At 44.6% G+C, this 18,458-nt stretch overlaps 2 protein-coding genes across 7 annotated transcripts in view; one reads left to right on the forward strand and one right to left on the reverse strand.

Moving 5' to 3' along the window:
- Positions 1-15,015, reverse strand: part of PPIL6 (peptidylprolyl isomerase like 6) — a 31,864-nt gene extending 16,849 nt beyond the window's left edge. For 2 of the 5 annotated variants that reach the window (XR_006217790.1, XM_042986958.1), the window contains exons 1-5: positions 14,854-15,009; positions 11,108-11,203; positions 7,722-7,910; positions 4,560-4,622; positions 4,275-4,422 (exon numbers count right to left, since the gene is read on the reverse strand). Coding sequence is in view for 4 of the 5 variants with exons in the window: in XM_042986958.1 (XP_042842892.1) it covers positions 4,275-4,422; positions 4,560-4,622; positions 7,722-7,910; positions 11,108-11,203; positions 14,854-15,009 (652 nt within the window). In the remaining variant the exon portion in view is untranslated. Of the gene's footprint in view, positions 1-4,274; positions 4,423-4,559; positions 4,623-7,721; positions 7,911-11,107; positions 11,204-14,853 lie in introns of all 5 variants that reach the window. The other 3 variants (XM_042986959.1, XM_007078791.3, XM_042986962.1) reach the window with 3 other exon arrangements.
- Positions 15,016-15,030: 15 nt separating this feature from the next.
- Positions 15,031-18,421, forward strand: SMPD2 (sphingomyelin phosphodiesterase 2). 2 transcript variants are annotated; one of them, XM_015536036.2, is made up of 10 exons: positions 15,031-15,641; positions 15,866-15,962; positions 16,065-16,141; positions 16,497-16,590; positions 16,733-16,822; positions 17,059-17,141; positions 17,270-17,402; positions 17,495-17,599; positions 17,759-17,912; positions 18,013-18,421. In XM_015536036.2, exons 1-10 carry the CDS (start codon positions 15,592-15,594, stop codon positions 18,399-18,401), a joined length of 1,272 nt encoding a protein of 423 aa, XP_015391522.2. In that variant the 5' UTR covers positions 15,031-15,591; the 3' UTR covers positions 18,402-18,421. The 2 variants fall into 2 exon arrangements, with proteins under 2 accessions (XP_015391522.2, XP_042842891.1); XM_042986957.1 differs by lacking the exon at positions 16,733-16,822.
- The last annotated feature ends 37 nt before the right edge of the window (positions 18,422-18,458 follow it).

Here is an 18,458-nt window from a genome sequence, read left to right on the forward strand (position 1 = left end):
GTTAAGCCTGAAGTCTTCAACTTTCCTCCGTCTGATACTCCCCTCATGATTCACTCCAGAGCCCTCAGTACCTCTCAGGTATCTCTGAGAGTATCTCTGCAGTGGCTGAAGGCTAAATCCAGAAATGGAGAAGTTGAGGGTCCCCCAGCACCAATTCCTTCAGATCTTAGAGTTTGCTTCGCTCAGACAAATCTGCGTGTGGTTCCCCACCCTTACTAATCTCACTTGAACATCCTTTGCCCATTCCTCTTGCCCTTTTCTTCACATCTCCCAGGTAAATATTTTATATTGACACCACTTTAGTCAATACTTGAATTCAGCCTTATATATCTTATGTTATTTCTGTACTTCTGACAAAAAATTCAGCAATGCAGAGTAGTGATTCAAAGTAAACTTGATTTATTTTATTTTATTTTATTTTATTTTATTTTATTTTATTTTTTTAACATTTATTTATTTTGAGACAGAGAGAGACAGAGCATGAACGGGGGAGGGGCCAAAGTAAACTTTAAAATCAGATGATAGGACTCCTGGATGGCTCAGTCAGTTTAAGCAAAGCATCTGACTCTTGATTTCAGCTCAGGTCATGATCCTGGTCGTGAGATCAAACCCCACGTTGGGCTCCATGCTGACATCGTGGAGCCTGTTTGGGATTCTCTGTCTCCCTCTCTCTCTGCCCCTCCCACTTGCTCTCTTTCTCTCTCTCTCTCTCTCTCTCTCTCTCTCTCTCTCTCTAAAAGAAAAAAGAAATAAATAAAATCAGATGATTTTGATTTAAATCTTGATGTTAGTTACCTTTTCCAAGCCTGTTTCGTCATCTGTATAGACAGGAATAATGGTAAGTGCCTCCCAGTTAATTCTGAGGACTAAACAAATACATGTTCTACTCATAGCACTTAGTGCACTGCCTGGCAGAGCATCCTGCTCATTCATCAGTGGCCATTATTTGCAGCCTTGCATGCTAATGGGGTTCATTTTCTCATTATCATCATCTTCTCCATCATTATATTTAATATGATGATGATGACTGTGATGATAAAATGTATTAAACTATATCTCAAGAGCTCCTTCAGAAGACAGTGGGCCTTATGGGAGCCACAGAGAATCTCCCCCAAAGTGGCTTCACAACTGATATCTTCTCTCACTTTGTACTTTAGAAATGAATAGAATGTATGCTTCCGGTTTATCTACTCATTTATTCATTCAGTCTTTCAACAAATATTTTTTAAGCACCTATATATAGTATACCAGGCCCCAATCTGGAACCCAGGGATAGAACAGCGAACAAAATAGATAAAATCCTCTGCCTTATGGAACTTACTTATAGTCTAGTGAAGATAAACAGACACTAAACAAATTCTCTAGGAAATATGTAGTAGTATGTCCAGTGATGAAAAGTGCTATGAAGAAAAAATAAAATACTTGATTGTAAAAATAAAAATAAGGGGCACCTGAGTGGCTCAATTGGTTAAGCATCTGACTTGGCTCAGGTCAAGGTCTCACGGTTTGTGGGTTAGAGCCCTATATCGGGGTCTGCACTGACAGCTCAGAGCCCTCTTTGGATCTTCTGTCACCCTTTCTCTCTGCCCCTCCCCCACTATCTCTCTCAAAAATAAATAAAGATTAAAAAAACATAAAAAGAGGCTAGGAGAGCAGCAGGGAAGGAGGTGCAGAGATCTGTGTGGATAGGACAGTGGCCATTCTAAATAGGATGGTCAGGTAAGTCCTTGCTGAGATGAAGCCTGGGCAAAAATCCGAAACAGATAGGAAATTGAAGCAAGGGGCCATCTGGAGGCATAGTTGGGTGGGCTGTGTCCCAGGCAGAAGAAACAGCAGAAAACCTCAGGCACAAGTATCCTTGATGTGCTTAAGAAACAGCAAGGAGGCCAGTGTGTGGATACAGAGCCAGGGGAGATGTCAGAGGATGGGATGAGGCTGGGGGCAGTGCAGACCATGTAGGCCCTGCTGGTCCCATCGGGCAAGCCCTAGCGTCGGGAAGCATGCTTAGGCACAGCATAAAACCACATTTAGCTCCCATATTCCAAAATTCTCTGCACAGCCCTCTGGGTATCCGATATGTGAAAGGACAATGTTTATAGAGCTTGGTACTCCTGATATACCATGTCACTGAATCCTCACCACATCCTGTGATATTATAGTTTTCCCCATTTTATGATTAAGAAACTGATTCAGAGATGCTAAGTGTCTAAGTGCCAAGTGGTACACAACTTGTATGTATCAGGTGGATTTGAATCTAGCAATCAGCATTTGTTTCCAAACGTCCTTAACATCGCTGCCTCATTATTTGAAATCATGATCTGTGCATTTTACTATTTGGAAATTGTATTTCAAATAAGTAAACAAACAAGTAACATGACCTACATTTCCCAAATCTTGCTCTGGGGCTCGGGAGCGGGAGGGGGCACCTCTAACCAAAACCCAAAAATAAAACAACAAAGAACATAGCATCTGAGAGCCCAGCACATAATAGGCAACACTAAATTAAGTTTCAGGAGACCCAGATATTAAGACCCACTTAACTATTAATAGTCTACCGTTGACTGGAAGCCTTGCTCATAATGTAAGCAGACAATTAACATATATTTTGTGTGTTATATGTGTTATATGCTGTATTCTTATAATAAAGTGAGTTAGAGGATACAAAATGTTAAGAAAATTATAGGGAAGAGAAAATATATTTATAGCACTGTGCTGTAAAAAAAATCTGTGTTTAAGTGGACCCCTACAGTTCAAACCCCTTACTGTTCAAGGGCCAACTATAAGTTGGTATAGCAGTATGATGAAAACTTAGGTAGACCCTAAAAACTGTATATGTTTATGTTTACTGACATAGGAAGGTATATACCATAGATAGATAGATAGATAGATAGATAGGTAGGGAGAGAGAGGGAGGGAGGGAGGGAGGGGAGAGAGGCAGAGAAGGAGGGAAAATAATGAGGTTAGATAACAATATGGGTGATGTGATTTCATTATAGAGAAACTGAGGGAAAATAGTTGATTTACCTACGAATGCTTGGATTAAATCTAAATTTTTCTCATCAGTCTCAGAATGTTCCAGATTGTAGAAAAATAAACATTATTAATTTAAGCCTCTGCGTATTTCATCAAATTCAAGCAAATCTCCTTACACACTAAGCCAATTATTTTTAAATTGCTGCCTGATTGTTCCCAAAAGGATACCTCCCAAAAGGCCTCGAAAATTTAATTTTGTGCTGTTAGTCAGAAACCTAGTCTGTGTGAAGTCAAAGGATTGATCTGAAAAGAAAGCAAAAATGGAGACCAAAATGCTTTCACTCTTAATTTGACTTTGTAACAACTAACATTTTTGATAAGAAAAAATTTGTTTTCCTTTCTTTTTTCAAATTCCTACCTTTAGAATGTCTTTTAAAATCACTGTATTTTCTACGTACTCCTATTAATTTAGGTGAGCATTTAAAATTATATTTTGATTTTTTAAGTAGGTCCAACTGGGCAGTGTGGGGCTTGAACTCATGACCCTGAGATCAAGAGTTGCATGCTCTATGACTGAGCCAGCCAGGCCTCCCTATATTTTGATTTTAGAAATGTTCTCTTCCTGGGGCACCTGGGTGGCTCCCTTGGTTAAGCCTCTGACTCTTGATTTCCACTCAGGTCATGATCTTGTGGTTCCTGAGATCGAGTCCTGTGTTGGGCTCTGAGCTGACAGTGCGGAGCCTGCTTGGGATTCTCTTCCTCTGTCCCTGCCCCTCCTTCTCTCTCTCTCTCTCTCTCTCTCTCTCTCTCTCTCTCTCTCTCTCAAAATAAAAAAAAATATTTTTTAAAAATGTTATTTTTCTTATACCACTTTTTTCTAAGTGTATTTATTTTGAGAGAGAATACTCACATGCACATGCATGTGCAAGTTGGGGAGGGGCAGAGAGAGAGAGAATCCCAAGCAGGCTCCACACTGTCAGCGAGGAGCCTGATGTGGGGCTCGAACTCATGAACCCATGAGATGATGACCTGAGCCAAAATCAAGAGCTTAACCTTAACCCTTTTAATTTGGAATATTCTGGGTGACAAAACTTTAGATTGGTTTATTTCAAAACTTGGGCATTTTTAAAAAGAATATGAATATCTTAATCATTTGGCCAATAAAATACCCTTTCAATATATACAATGTCTAATATTAAATATATCTAATTCTATATGCATTTCACAAAGGTAGGTAAATACAACTTTAGACATTCTGATTTCACATTGCAATTAAATTGCATTTAAGATTTTAAACTTACCTCCTCCTTGTATCCAACCATTCTGTACTATTCGATGAAAAATTGAACCCATGTAATGTAGCTTGATGCCACGCTGAGAATACCCTGCTTTTCCTGTGCACAAGACCTGAAAATTTCTACATGTTTTGGGACATGCATCATAGTATAGCTACAAATAAAGATACAAGGTTTCAAAGATTAAATATTTAATATTTTGACAGTGACAGATTCCTACATCCATCCCCCACTTATTAAAAAATCAACAACAAAAATAAAGAAAGAAAGAACAACAAAAAAACCTCTTACCTCCAAAACCAACCTTCCAATTGGATGAAAATCAATAGAAATGTCCAAGAACACAAAACCATGCTATTAAAATTAGGGAGAAAAAGATAATGCAGGTCAATGTCTTGGAAGAAAGGTTTAGAAATGACCAAAAATACCACAAAATAATGCTTTCAGTGATAAGATTTCAAAAGCATTAACAGTAGAAAGGTAACAGCAAAGTTAAAAGACTGACTCAAAGAAGTTTCTTTTTTTTTTTTTTAGAAGTTTGTTTCATTTGATTACATCAGATCTTTACAACCTAAATAATACACTTGTTAAAACCCTTTGGTAGGGAAGCTTTGTGTCACATTAACCTGTCACGCCAGACTGAGAACATGTAGCCTAGATATCCCCTACTGTGTAAGCTAGGTGGAGGAAGGAACGCTAGTTGGTCCCTTTGGAAAAAGAAACAGACTGGGAATTTTCTATTCTGAGTAATTCTGGGAAACATCCAATGTGATTGCCATGGATTTGGTTACTGTATGTTCTGGATTTCCAGAGTCAGCACAGATTAGCTAACCAAAGCCAGAACACATCCTTTCTGAGTGGGAAAACAGAGGCACCATATACATAGGAGGTATGGTTATCAGGGGAAGGGAAGAGAATATGCTGTGCTTTCTTTGGCGTTATTTCAGTCCTGTCCTTATGTTCCCAGATGCCCCAGCTCTTATTTTCAATTGACATCCTTTCTGGTAGAGACAGCTAACATTTGTGTGACCTCGTCTAGCTCTACAGTGGAGCATCTAAAATGAAAACACCAGTCTCCATCGTGGTAGCATTAATTTGCAGAGCAGAGCACATCTAATTGGATACATTCTAGATCTTGGGCACCATTCTCATGCACAAAAATGCCACCTGATTTAACAAGCTACATAACTTACCCTACCCTATTTCTTAAGAGTCTAGGAAACATAGATGAAACCAGCTTTTAGGATATCACTGTCACTACTTTATGTCACTTTAACCTTTTTTTTTTTAATTAAAAGACTGCATTAATGTTATGCTATCTGGCATCCAGGAATGAAGTATTATATCCATAGCAATTATAATTTTAAGTTTTTTGTGCCTCCCAGCTTCTGTACTACAATTTCTGAGTTATAAAAGAATATTATAACTTTATTATGAGGCATAATATAGTAAACTTCATGGGCTTGGGAGAAAAGATGATATATTGGAAATTACGATTGATTGATGAAATGGGTAAGTCCATTCAGGCATCACTAAACTTCCCTCTGTGTCACTATATTATCTTTATGCAGTTGTCAAGAGTAGATAATTCTGAAAATTCTAATGAAAGAGCAAATGAGCACACTACCAGGTAATGTCACCTAGCAGCCAAACATGCAAACATAATTGTCTCCTAGATCATTCCAACCCAGAACTAAACAAGTCCCTGCAGCATGAAAAAGCTCACCTCTGCACAAAAAAATTAAGGATTTTCTCTGGAATCTAGGTCCTCCTTCCTCACTGCCGTTAATTCAGGCTGTTATTATCTCTAGCCCACATTACTATAGCAGTGTTCCAAGTGGCCAACCTGCCACCAAGCTTTCCCCATTCCGCCCCGTTTTTGCCCTAAAACTTTTTCTTAAAAAGCAAAGATTATGTCATACTCTTTATGAAAAGTTCTGTTGGCTCAACTTTCTTCTAGAAAAAAATCTAACTCCTTAGTTCAGAATGGACAGTAAGTTCAACCTTTCTTTAGTGGATGTTTTTGTTCTTTTCCCCTCCTTAACATTTAAATACCTTTCCTATTTAGGGAATGTCTTACAGGGACCCACTATGCCCTAAAGACACTAAAGGGGCCAGATTCTCCCTCTCCTCACTCTGTGAGAGCCGAGCTATGGGGATATGACCTTGGCTGGATTAGTCAGGTGCTCCTGCCTGGGGCCTTGGATCTCAGGGAGTGATGCAAAGACAGCAGTTAAGAAGTAATTCTCCGTGAAGGTGGCAGTGTGAACCCAGGGCCAGTCGGGATGCAGCTGCATCGAAGTTGCACATTTCTGGGATGAGACTCAAGCCACGTTTTCCTGTTGTTTCCCAAAACCTGGTTCTCTGGCTTTCCTGCCAGTTGTGAGGTTACCAATATCCTTTCAAGGCATACCTTTTTTTTCCTTAAGTTAATCAAAGTAGTTTGGTATTGTTGGTGACTGATACTCTCATTTTCCCAGCCTCATTTCCTATTAATCATGGCCTCCTTGCTGTCCCCTGCCATTCCCTGAATATACCATGCACTTTTAGAACCTTGTCCTTTGGGACCCTTGTCCTTCTGTGAGCATTAAATTCCTTCCCATAACCCGCAGTTTCTAGTATTTTCCAAGTGCATTGTTTGTTCAGCCAGACATTCCCTGAGCTTATACTATGTTTCAGATTGTGTTTGAGGCAGTACAGTTAAGTGAGGATAAACAAAACAAGGTCTTTGCCTTTTTACAGCTTGGCACTGTAAAATCCTAGCACTGGGCCTTTCTGTGGGCACAGGCATCTATGAGCATGAAATGATCTTCAGCATGTGGTGCTTGTTGCTATAACAGAGTTTCTGAGCAGAATTACCAAGTGCTTTTACCTCTGTTGTCATTCCACCCTGATGTCTGTCTCTCACTCTCCTGGACCTTAAGCTTCATGACTGTCCTTTGCCATTGGAAACCCCCCTAGGGCCATAGCCTGCCTGGTCCAGCTCTTGCCAACTTGTCATGCTTTAAAATGTCACCTTTCTTCTCAAACTTCCCCTTCTGTTAGTGCAGTACCTCTCAGGTGTTAGAAGGTACTAATTAAAATTTTTCATACTAAGGGTGAATGGATGGTAAGCTCTACCTTCTCTGAAGCGGGGGGAGGTGTCTTTATGTTTTAAAATGGATAAGCAACGCATATAAATCTCTAATGCGGAATAGAAATGTTTGAACAGGGATGCTTCCCCCGCACTCCCTGCAGTTTGCATGCTGTAAGATATGCTTGCTTTACACACCGCTGAGCCAAACCCTGTAATATTATATGTAATCCTTTGCAGTTGGATTAGAGGTCATTGAGAACTTAAAACCTAGTCTCCTACTGTTTATATTCCTTCGTTAGGATATCAGTAATTAGTGCTGAATCAATATAAATGGTCAAAGATTCCACTATTTTTCTTTAAAAATTAGTGTAACTTGCCTTGGTGTCTCTTAAGAATTTAGCAGAATAATCCACAGTAAGTGCCTCATAAAGTGCAGGGGGCTTAAAATCAACTACATCCCACATCTTGTGAGCCCATTTCTGAAGATCAAATGCATCACCCAGGAACTGATCATTAACAAAACACATCACGCAGGAAGAATACTCCCAGATCTCATTCTTGAGTTCCTATAAAGAAAAAGGATAAAAAGCTGTATTGGCAGAGGGGGAGGGGAGGCAACCAACCTTGCTAAACCCATAAGCCAGAGCTTGGGATTGACTCTATAGCCTAATCTTTAAAAAAATAATTTTTTTGCCATCTTTTAGAATTTTGTTCTCAAATAGAACTTAAGAACATTTTTAAAAATCTGACATCACTGAAAGCAAAAAAAAAAATGGCCTAAAAGTAGTGTTAAAAATGGTACAGTAAAAAAAAAAAAAAAAATTAACAGCACTTGGGTGGCTCAGTTGGTTAAGCATCCTATTCTTAATTTTGGCTCAGGTCATGATCTCACAGTTCGTGAGTTCAAGCCCCGCACCAGGCTCTGCACTGACAGCATGGAGCCTGATTGGAATTCTCTCTCTGCCCCTTACCAGCTCTCTTTCTCTCTCAAAATATATAAACTTTAAAAAAATTTTTTTTAAATGGTACACACATAGAAGGTAGATTGTTATCTGGTAATAAAAATCTATGTGCATAGCATACTTGTTATGTTAACTTGAAAACAAAATGCAGTCTCTGGCTTCATTTGTGAAGTACATTTTACTGTGTGTATACTTGGAAAGGCTTGGAGCTCTGAGTAATACATGATTTTCAGTATCAAGGATGAAAAGAATGCTTTTTTGAGGGAGAGGGGTCAGAGTGAGGAAATGCCTCCTGGGGGGATTTCTGGTGCACCCCAGGGGCACTGAGGGAGAGAGCCCACCTTTGCCAACACTTTGAAGTGCTAAGCCCCTTAAAATGAAGCGCATTCGTGTGTTCATCCACACACTAATGGTCAACCTCCTAAATTCCAGTGTGTGGCCACTGAGTAATGCTCCCTCTGAAGAGATCTGGTTTATTATTACCCAGGGCCAGTCCTGGGAAAAGCATAAATAATTTGGGACAGCTTTTCTCAAATTTCAGCAGTCAAGCAGAATTACAGATTCCTGAGCCCCATCCAAAGTTTCTGATTCTGGAATGGGGCCCTAGAATTTGCATGTCTAACAGCATCCCAGGAGATGCTGACGTTGCTGGTCTGGAGACCACACTTGGGGAAATGCTGTTTGGGGGAACAGCTTGCTTCAGCTTGCCAATTTGCTGCACTCCCACATCTTCTCCCAGATTTCATATCCTATTCCTGCGCCCATATCAAAACCTGGTCTGAGGAAAAGAATAAACTTGTTCATGCTGAACTATAAATTACTCAAAGAGCCTGTAGGTCAAGAGTCCCTAAACTGTTTAGATTTATCAGTGTTATCACATATTATAGAATGCAGAACTTTAAAAAGGGATATTTATTTAGCCTGGGTATGGCTAATGTGGATATTTAGTTAGCCTGGTGGGAGTAAGGCAGTAGAAGAAGCACTTTACTCAGAGGCTGGGGGTGCAGATGCCTTGTCTTTGTGTGTTTTCTGAACATGAGGAGGCCTCCTCACCTGCTTCAAGTCAGTGGGCTGGACCCAGTGGTTTCTGCGGCTTCCCAGCACAGAGATATAAGATGCTGCCTTTTTTTGGAGGGGAGAGAAAGGGCTTTCCAAAGGCCCAGAAGCCATCACTAAGGGTGGCATTACATTCTGCTGAAGCATTAATTCCAGCTCAGACCTAACCTCAAGTGTGCTAAGTAAGTACTACATATGACCCAAAGCACAATACTTACATTGAAGGACAAAAACTGGCCTGAAACAACAGAAGGTTAAGGTGACAAGTATCCAAGAGATGAGGGTGGGAGATGGGAGGAAGGAAGGATAGGCAATAAAGAATAGGTGGAAAGAAGCAGCAGTGATTATGGAGAAAGCCTCGTTCAGGCCTCGTGAGAAAAGCTGGAGGAAGAGAACACAAAACATCCCAAGGTTAGTAACCCAGGCTAAAATGGAGGGAAACTATGGAATGAAATCCACACCTATCTTTAAGAATACAGTGGGACTCTATAAGAGGAATGGGTGCAGACCACAGAGCATGAGATCATGGCTTTCCTGTAGGTGGAGAGCATGATACTGGTAGGCAGTGTAGGTAGTTTGGTGATAGAAATTTAACAACATAATTGTTTTATGTTAAGGTGACTAACTGTCCTGACCAGCTGTCCCAGTTTGTCTAGGACTGTCCCAGCTTTAGCACTGAATTCCTGCATCACAGGAAACCCCTCAGCACCAGGCAAACCGGGACCACTGGTCGCCCTAATTGTTGTAAGGATTGGAGTTAATATATACAGAAGTCAAGAGAATAGTGCCTGGCATATGACTGTGTTGGCTACTATTCTATCTGAATCCCAATTAAAATGTATTATGGCTATGAAAATGGCATGAGACTTAACAAATGGTATTCTTGACTCAGTCCTGCAGCATTTCTGTGACCGCACAGTGAAGTGGTCCCATAAAGCAACACTATGTGATAACCACAGGATCACAGGACATCCTTGTGCAACAAAGAACAGAACAATCAAAACTGCCCTGGTCAGGGGAAATGGGATTTCATCAGCCACTGGGGAGATGGAGTGGGGCAGGGAGACCAGGCGGGGATGGCAAGCAAGAAGTGTGCCCCATTCCAGGCTCGCTCCAACATGACGTATTGCTGGGCCACATACCACCTTGGAACCCTTCGTGTCACGTGTTCCAGGCAGCATTACCAGATGATCAGTGTTGGCACCCAGGAGGAAACTGCTGTCCCGGGACAAAGCCTGTTAGCCCTGGGGCCTGAGGTTCTCCAAGGGTGCTGTTAGTGGGGAGAATGCAGAGAAGAAAGCTTGAATTAGGACAAGGCTGCCCTGTGGGGTCCTGGTGCCTGTCATCGGAGCTCCCGTAGGCCACAGCCCCACACCAGCCCTCGGCTGTGTCTGTGCTGTCCACCACCAAAACCTTCCACGGAAGGGCCAAGAGTGCCAAGGTGTCACGGGAAGTGTGAGTATGTGAAGCGCAGGGAAGGAGGCTAACCATCAGCGGGGGTAAATAGCAGCATTGAGAGTTTAAAACTCGCCTCTATCACCTGTCTTTCAAAAGAAAATCCTGTGAATGTTTTGCTTTCTCTTACAATCAGCCCAGTACAATGATTGAAATGATTTAGGGAAAGTGTACGATTTAGAGAAATCAAATCTAGTTGTTCTAAAATTACTGCTTCAGTTTTTCCCAAACAATGCGCAAATAATTTAGGCAAAACTTTGCTCATTTCCCATATCCCGAATATCCTTTACCCTTTTTTTCTCCTGTAGATATTGATCCCATGCAAATTCTTGAAGAGGAACTATTATAGGATCTTCAAATTTGGTTGGATAATTACTCTTCAGACTCTAGGTTTCAAAACAGAATAATTATAGAGTAAGTTCTCTTTTAAAGTAGAAATAATTTTCCCCCAATTTTTATGGGGACTTCGAGAGGTTTTATACAGTGGATACCCAGGCATACAGTCCGACTTCGATGCCCCCTGCTTGCTCCCAGAGACCCCTGTGCTGATCTCCAGTAAGTCACTACCCAGTTCACACTGGGGCTCTGGCTTATGTGTCTCACTTCTAGAGTATAAGCTTCTTGAGGGCCAAGACTACATCCTAGTTTTCCTGTACCCCCACTGGCCTTGACATCTGGCATATAGTAGACCATCCACACATAGCAAATGAATGAACAAATGAACAAATAAATGAGTTTATGCCAATAGTTTTGTAATTTGCCATGTTCTTTTAGAACCAGTTTTTTCCTAAATTAAATTATTACTAAACCTCAGTGGATCTAAACTTTTTTTTTAATGAAAAGAAAATGTTACTTTATTTAACTGCAGTGTTTTATTAGTTTCAGGTGTACAGTATAGGGCTTCAGCTGTCCCATACATCACCTGGTGCTCATCACCTATTTCAGCCACCCCCACCTCCTCCCTCTACAGATACTTTTAACTAAAATAAATAAATGTTATTATTTTAATTTATTGATACGTAGAGAATGACTAAAAGGATATTGTTGTGGTTACACCCCACAACAATAGAGAATACTAAATATTAAATATTTTAGGTATTGGGCACGTTTATTAATTTGTCTATATGAATCAGAGAAAATTCATACTGGTTAACAATTCCTGTCAAAAAAAGTTTTGAGTCATGACATGTCGCACTTTGCCTCCTGGTAAAGCAAGAGAAGGCAGGTAAGGCAATACCAATTAGGCCTCACCTTGCTGAGTGGGTCTGAGTAGATGTGTCCACTGGGGATCACCTTGCTGAGTGGGTCCGAGTAGGTATGCCCACTAGGGAAAAGGGACAGCTGGCTGCTGCACTTGGCTCCTTCTCCACTAAAGAAGGTGCTTAGAGGTCCTACTGTGGTCTAAAAGAGGACAACGGCATGGCATGCTTCATCTGGGGTGGATATTCCAAGGGGCAGAGAGCGAGGGCATGAGTATATCCTGCCTTTGGGACCAAGGGGAGCCAAAGAGGGCGATAGCAATTGGGTCATTTCCTTCTTAGGATATTGCCCAACCAACAGATGACGATGTGTCCTTTGTTCCATTGTCCATGCTCAGTTTGAGGCCCTTGTGTTTCTAACTGGGGGACCACCTAGAATAACTAATAAGCCCCGTAGTTTTCAAATTAAGCATACTTAATCATACTTTCTTCATAATTTAGTGTCTAGAACAGACTACATCCAAAACAGAATCTATGTGATACTTACTCTTCACAAATCTAAATCTCTGTCAGCATATTAGGTATTCAGGATTGCTCACCAAATGATCATGTTGAGAAATTATTCAAGGATCCTTTATTAAGATAAACTAATAGAATTTACATCCATATGTTTTCATATTCAGATAGGGGTACAGTAGGCAAAAGCTTAAGAAAGGGAAAGTTAATCTTATTAATATAACAAAGACATTGTTTTCTTGACTTAGTATCCTCTACAACAGGGTGTGGCAAACTGTGGCCAGCAGGCCAAATCTGGCACACTGCCTGTTTTTGTAAGACTTGAGAGCTAAGAAGAATTTTTAGATTTTAAGCAGTTGAAACAGAATCATTCCATGTCATGTGAAATCATATGCAAGTCAAATTTCAGTATCCTTAATTAAGTTTTATTAAAAGCACCATTCATCTACATATTGTCTGTGGCCGATTTTGCACAAGGACACAGTCAAGTAGTTGTGACTGAGAGCCTATGGCCCTGAAGGCCTAATAATTTAATATCTAGGCTTCACAGAAAAAAAAAAAATTGCCAACACCTTCTCTACAGTGTGGAGCAGGCACAGAAAACATGTGCCTTCAGAAAAGGAGCTAAAGAAAAACAAGGGAAAAAAGTCCCTCAAACTCCTTAAATACAACTTAAGCCATAAACTTTATAGATCCCCTCAGCCCAGCTAGCAGTCCATAATTTCTATTTATTTTGACGATCCACATATCATTTAAACAGACTTCTCACTTGTTCTCTTCCTCTTGATGTAAACTTCACCAACTTCTCAAATTAGTTTCTGTGAAATTGAATAAAGGAAGCCTCAATTTAAAATGGAGTCAGAGGGCACCTACGTGGCTCAGTCGGTTGAACATCCCACTCTTGATTTTGACTCAGGTCATGATCTCCTGGTCGTGAGATGGAGCCCCATGTCGGACTCTGTGCTGAATATGGAACCTGCTTGAGATCCTCTCTCCTGCCCCTTTCCCCTTTGCGCTCTCTCTCAGAAAAAATCAATTGAAAATTTAAAAAAAAAATTTTTTTAATGGAGTCAGGAGGCCAGAAGAGGGAGCTCTCATGCCTTACCACCACTCAATTGCAGACCACAGTAGGTCAGGAAGAGATACACCATGCATTCCCTACAGGAAGAAGTCTATTTTACTATTCCAGCAGAAGGAAGGGAGAATGTCTCCTTACTCTGCAACAAGCTTGGCCAATAGGATAATACCACAACTCAACCAGTGAGAAACCATCACCACCCTGAACTCTCACCTTTCTATCAAAGCAGCCCCTACCAGCTTCTTCCTTTTGTCTATGTCCCTCTCCTTTGATCTCCCATATTGCCCTTGGTTTGCCATAGCTTATTATGTCTCATATTGCAATTCCTGTGTTATTACCAAATAAGCCCATTTTGCTGGTAAAATAACCGGCTGTTTTAAGGTCAAACAGTTACTGTTTCTTGATTTGATGCAGTTACAAACTTTTCTTAACTGTGGACTTACAGCAGGCAACAAGGCAGGAATTGCTTAAGATTTCTTCTGTTTGAGAACATTTTGTATCAGGTATCTGGCTGGATACTTTGAGAGATACAAACGTAGTGCATGGTCCTGGAGTCTAGCAGGGTTTTGAAGGAGAGGATTTTGGCATAATCCTACAGTGGCATTCCCGGAGCAAACCCCAGAGATGTGCTGAATTCTGCATTTCTATATTTAAATACTTATGCATTTGCATAATAGGTGTGCTGCACCATTACTGACCCAGCCAAATTCTTCCAGTTGCTTAAAGTGTTTTTCCTTTTATATCGGTCTGTGTGTTTGCAAAGTAATATCTGGATTCTCCAAAGCACTTGTGGGTCATTTGTTAAGAAATTTCTTAAGCACCTAATTTGACTGGAATGCAGTAACTGCTATAGAAAATTTAAAGGAGGGAAAAGAAGCCTTCCCAAATGAAGTTTCCAAAAACTTGGGAAGGGAGTTTATAACAAAATCTGTAGTTATGCGGTATCACTTATTTTTAAACATTTTTTCATGAATTTTTAAAATCTATAATTCACGTAAAAATGTGGAAATAAAATGTGGGTCTATAGCAATTACCCTCCTTCCAGCAAGATTCTGAATTTTCCTTTGCTCGGATCCCCCTTTAAAGGTAGCCCTTCTGGTAGTGGAACGTCCGCCCGACGCGACCCTGACCCCTGGGAGGTACAGACTGACGCTGCCCGCCAGGGACACCTCCCTACGTCCCCGAACTTCGACCCGGGTCACCAGGAAGCGCGAGCCCGAGGAGACGGGAGACCCATCCGCACTTGTGGTTTTCTCGCGGTTACCTCGGCCGCGCTCTTCGCGATATGAAAGCTGGAGCTTTTGAAGAGCCCCACCACCTTCACCTGCAGCGGCTGCTCGAGCGGTGACTTCGAGCAGTATGGGGCCGGCCTCGGCCCGCGCTGCTGCTGGCTAGCCATGGCGGCGCTGGGGGACTGCTCCGAGCACAAACACTGCGCGTCGCCGGAGCAACCGTGCGTCCCCGCCCCCGTCGCCTGCTGGGAGGAAGGACGCGAGGGGGAGGGCGGCGACGGGCGGGTCTTTTCTCAACTTCGCGCCTGTTGCTGCTGAGCCGGGCGAGAGGCGAGAGAGGGCTCGCGGGCGGCTGAGGCCAGGGACGGAGTTTCCGCACGAAGGGACGGAGAGCTCCGTGTCCCGTGTGCCTTCACTCGGCTGGCCGCCCGCCCGAACTCCTCTCTGGTATCCCCCCTCAGGGACCTCGCGCGCGGCCCTCGCCTCCCGGCAGCGCCCAACTTTGCAGCAGATCGCCTTTCCGGGTGGGTTGGCAGCCAGTGGGGCGGTTGCCCGGGTAACGCGGATTCGGACCCGGGCCCAGGGCCTGCGCGGCGCGGGCTGAGAGGCCGCGGCCTTCGAGGGAGCGCGGGGCGGAGCCGACCACCTGTGCGCGCCGCCCCGGGAGGAGGTGCCGCCCGCTCGCCCCCGCCCCCGCCGCGGCCGTCGCCGGGGAGGCAGCGCCGTCCCGCGCCCCCGGACCGCTCGCCATGAAGCCCAACTTCTCTCTGCGACTGAGGATCTTTAACCTCAATTGTTGGTGAGAGCGCCCGCGGGGTGGGCCGGGGGCCACAGCTCCGTTTGCACCCACAGTCTGAGGGAGGAGGCCTTCCTCACATCCGGGCCACGGCTCCACCGTGCCCTAAGGTGTCGGGTCCGGGGGGCATCCGCATCTCCAGGCCCGCACCTGGTCCCAGCTCCGGTGGTGCACGGAGAAGCGGAGCGCCTCCAGCCGTCACCTCCCCCCACCCTTCTCGTCCTCAGGGGCATTCCCTACCTGAGCAAGCACCGGGGTGACCGCGTGAAGCGCCTGGGAGACTTTCTAAACATGGAAAGCTTCGACCTAGCTCTCCTGGAAGAGGTGGGCAGGGCAGAACTGGTGTGGAACCCTGGCTGGGACGGGGGCGCAGGAGAGGACTTTTCCCCCGGGGAGACAGGCAGGCATCCTCACCCCTTCCCTCAGGTGTGGAGTGAGCAGGACTTCCAGTACCTGAGACAGAAGCTGTTGCCCACCTACCCCGCCGCACACTACTTCAGGAGGTGAGAAACCTTCCGGTCTGGAAGTCTGTTCTCAGACCTGGAAGCTCTTGGCCCTGCCAGCCCCTCCCTATCCCACCTGCACCCTCCTCCGTCTTCCCGAGTCCTCTCCTCTGTGTGTGGGTGCAGGACTAGGTGGAACCAGGAAGATCCTATCTCTTCAGCCCATCCCAGCCTTACCAAGTCACACTCTATTGTATCACCCCACAAAGGCTGTTGCTTTGAGATTTCCTCTGGTGCTGATCTCAGCAACAGAGTGAGGAAAAAAGTAGCTGATAGAAGCTGGGTGACCAGGGAGAAGAGAGCTGGGTATTTCTCTTCCTGCTTTTCTGGCTGTTAACCAGAACTTGGTTTACAGTGGCGTCATTGGCAGTGGCCTGTGCGTCTTCTCCAAACATCCAATTCAGGAATTCACCCAGCACGTCTACACCCTCAATGGGTACCCCTACATGGTAAGCCTTAGATCAGATTTCTCCCACCACCCTCTCCCACCCCCCAGTAACACACGGTAAAGGAGGCAGCCTTTCTTGGGCTGCAGGAACGGGCAGAAGGAGGGTGGCAGTGCCCTGGGTTCTAGCTCCCTCCTGCCTGCAGATCCATCACGGAGACTGGTTCTGTGGGAAGGCTGTGGGTCTGCTGGTGCTTCATCTAAGTGGATTGGTACTCAATGCCTACGTGACCCATGTGAGTGAAGCTGGCGGGGCCGGGACAGGCGGCCTGGTCCTGGGAGGGAGAGATGGGACTCCTCTGGTTGGGCTTCCTGGGGGTGAGGTGTGGGGGCAGGATCTCCTAAGGTCAGTAGGCAAGGTTTGCCCATCTTTTAACCAAGTATCATGCCAAGTAACAGACACCAGCATGATTCAGACCTGTCTTTGGGACCCCCCCATCTCAACTGCTATAATCTGACCTATCTTGCTCAGCTCCATGCCGAGTACAATCGACAGAAGGACATCTACCTAGCACATCGTGTGGCCCAAGCTTGGGAACTGGCCCAGTTCATCCAGTGTGTGAGCCTGGGCTTGACAGGGGAAGTGGGATGGGTTCAGGGGTTGAGGGGTGGCAGGGCCCCACTTCTAGGTGGGCACAGCTGGTCAGGAGAGAACTCCTGCCTCACCAACCTGGTTCCCCCAGCCACACATCCAAGAAGGCCGATGTGGTTCTATTGTGTGGGGACCTTAACTTACACCCGAAGGACCTGGGCTGCCGCCTGCTGAAGGAGTGGACAGGGCTGCATGATGCCTACCTTGAGACCCGGGACTTCAAGGTGAGGACCTGCCTGATAATTTCCATGTCTACACCCCCAGCTTCTCTCCTCCTCCTCCCCTATGTCCTAGCATGAACCACTTATTCACCTAGGGCTCTGAAGAAGGCTGTACGATGGTACCTGAGAACTGCTACGTTAATCAGAGGGAGTTAGAGGCATTTCCCTTTGGCATCCGCATTGACTATGTGCTATATAAGGTCAGGCCCTCCCATCAATGTGTCTTCACCCACTGTGTCTCTGTCTTTCACCAGCTTGTGCTAATCTTTTGTCCATCTGGTCTAGTCGTAGATTACTGATGGCTTGAGAATGGGAAGAGGGCCTCAAATATGTTTCTTTCTGGCCCCTACTTTTCCTAGGCAGTTTCTGGGTTCTACATCTCCTGTAAGACTCTGAGAACCACTACTGGCCATGATCCTCACAGTGGCACCCCCCTCTCTGATCATGAGGCCCTGATGGCTACTCTGTGTGTGAGACACAGCCCCCCCCAGCACACCCCCAGCGCTACTCATGGTAAGACACCCCCACCCTCTCCCCAGGTCCCTTCCCACCATAAGGCGGCTCCTCCACTCTGACCCTCTCTCTCCTGCCCCACTACCCTGCCTTGTTCTAGGACCAGCAGAAAGGTCACGGTTGATCAGTGTGTTAAAGGAGGCCTGGGCAGAGCTGGACCTTGGCATGGCTCAAGCTCGCTGGTGGGCCACCTTCGCCGGCTACGTGATTGGTCTAGGGCTGCTCCTTCTGGCATTGCTGTGTGCTCTGGCAGCCGGGGGAGGGGTCAGGGAGGTTGCCATAATGCTCTGGACTCCCAGTGTAGGACTGCTGTTGGGGGCAGGTGCAGTCTACCTCTTCCACATGCAGGAAGCCAAGGGCTTATCTAGGGCCCGGGCTGAGCTCCAGCATATGCTGGGAAGGGCAAGGGAGGCCCACGACCTGGACCCAGAGTCTCAGGCAGCCCTGTTCCTGGGACAGCAGGAGGGGGACAGATCTGAGGAACAATAAAGCTTGACACTTTTGTGGCTCTGTGTTTTTGTTGTAGAAGCAGTGATTGGGGTCAAG

Source organism: Panthera tigris, chromosome B2 (assembly GCF_018350195.1).
Source record: "Panthera tigris isolate Pti1 chromosome B2, P.tigris_Pti1_mat1.1, whole genome shotgun sequence".
NCBI classification, from domain to species: Eukaryota; Metazoa; Chordata; class Mammalia; order Carnivora; family Felidae; genus Panthera; species Panthera tigris.

Coding starts and splice junctions, on each gene's coding strand:
- SMPD2 (XM_015536036.2), top strand. CDS start 15,592: ATGAAGCCCAACTTCTCTCTGCGACTGAGGATCTTTAACCTCAATTGT. Junction 16,142..16,496: donor GCCGCACACTACTTCAGGAG/GTGAGAAACCTT, acceptor CTTGGTTTACAG/TGGCGTCATTGGCAGTGGCC. Junction 17,913..18,012: donor CACCCCCAGCGCTACTCATG/GTAAGACACCCC, acceptor GCCTTGTTCTAG/GACCAGCAGAAAGGTCACGG.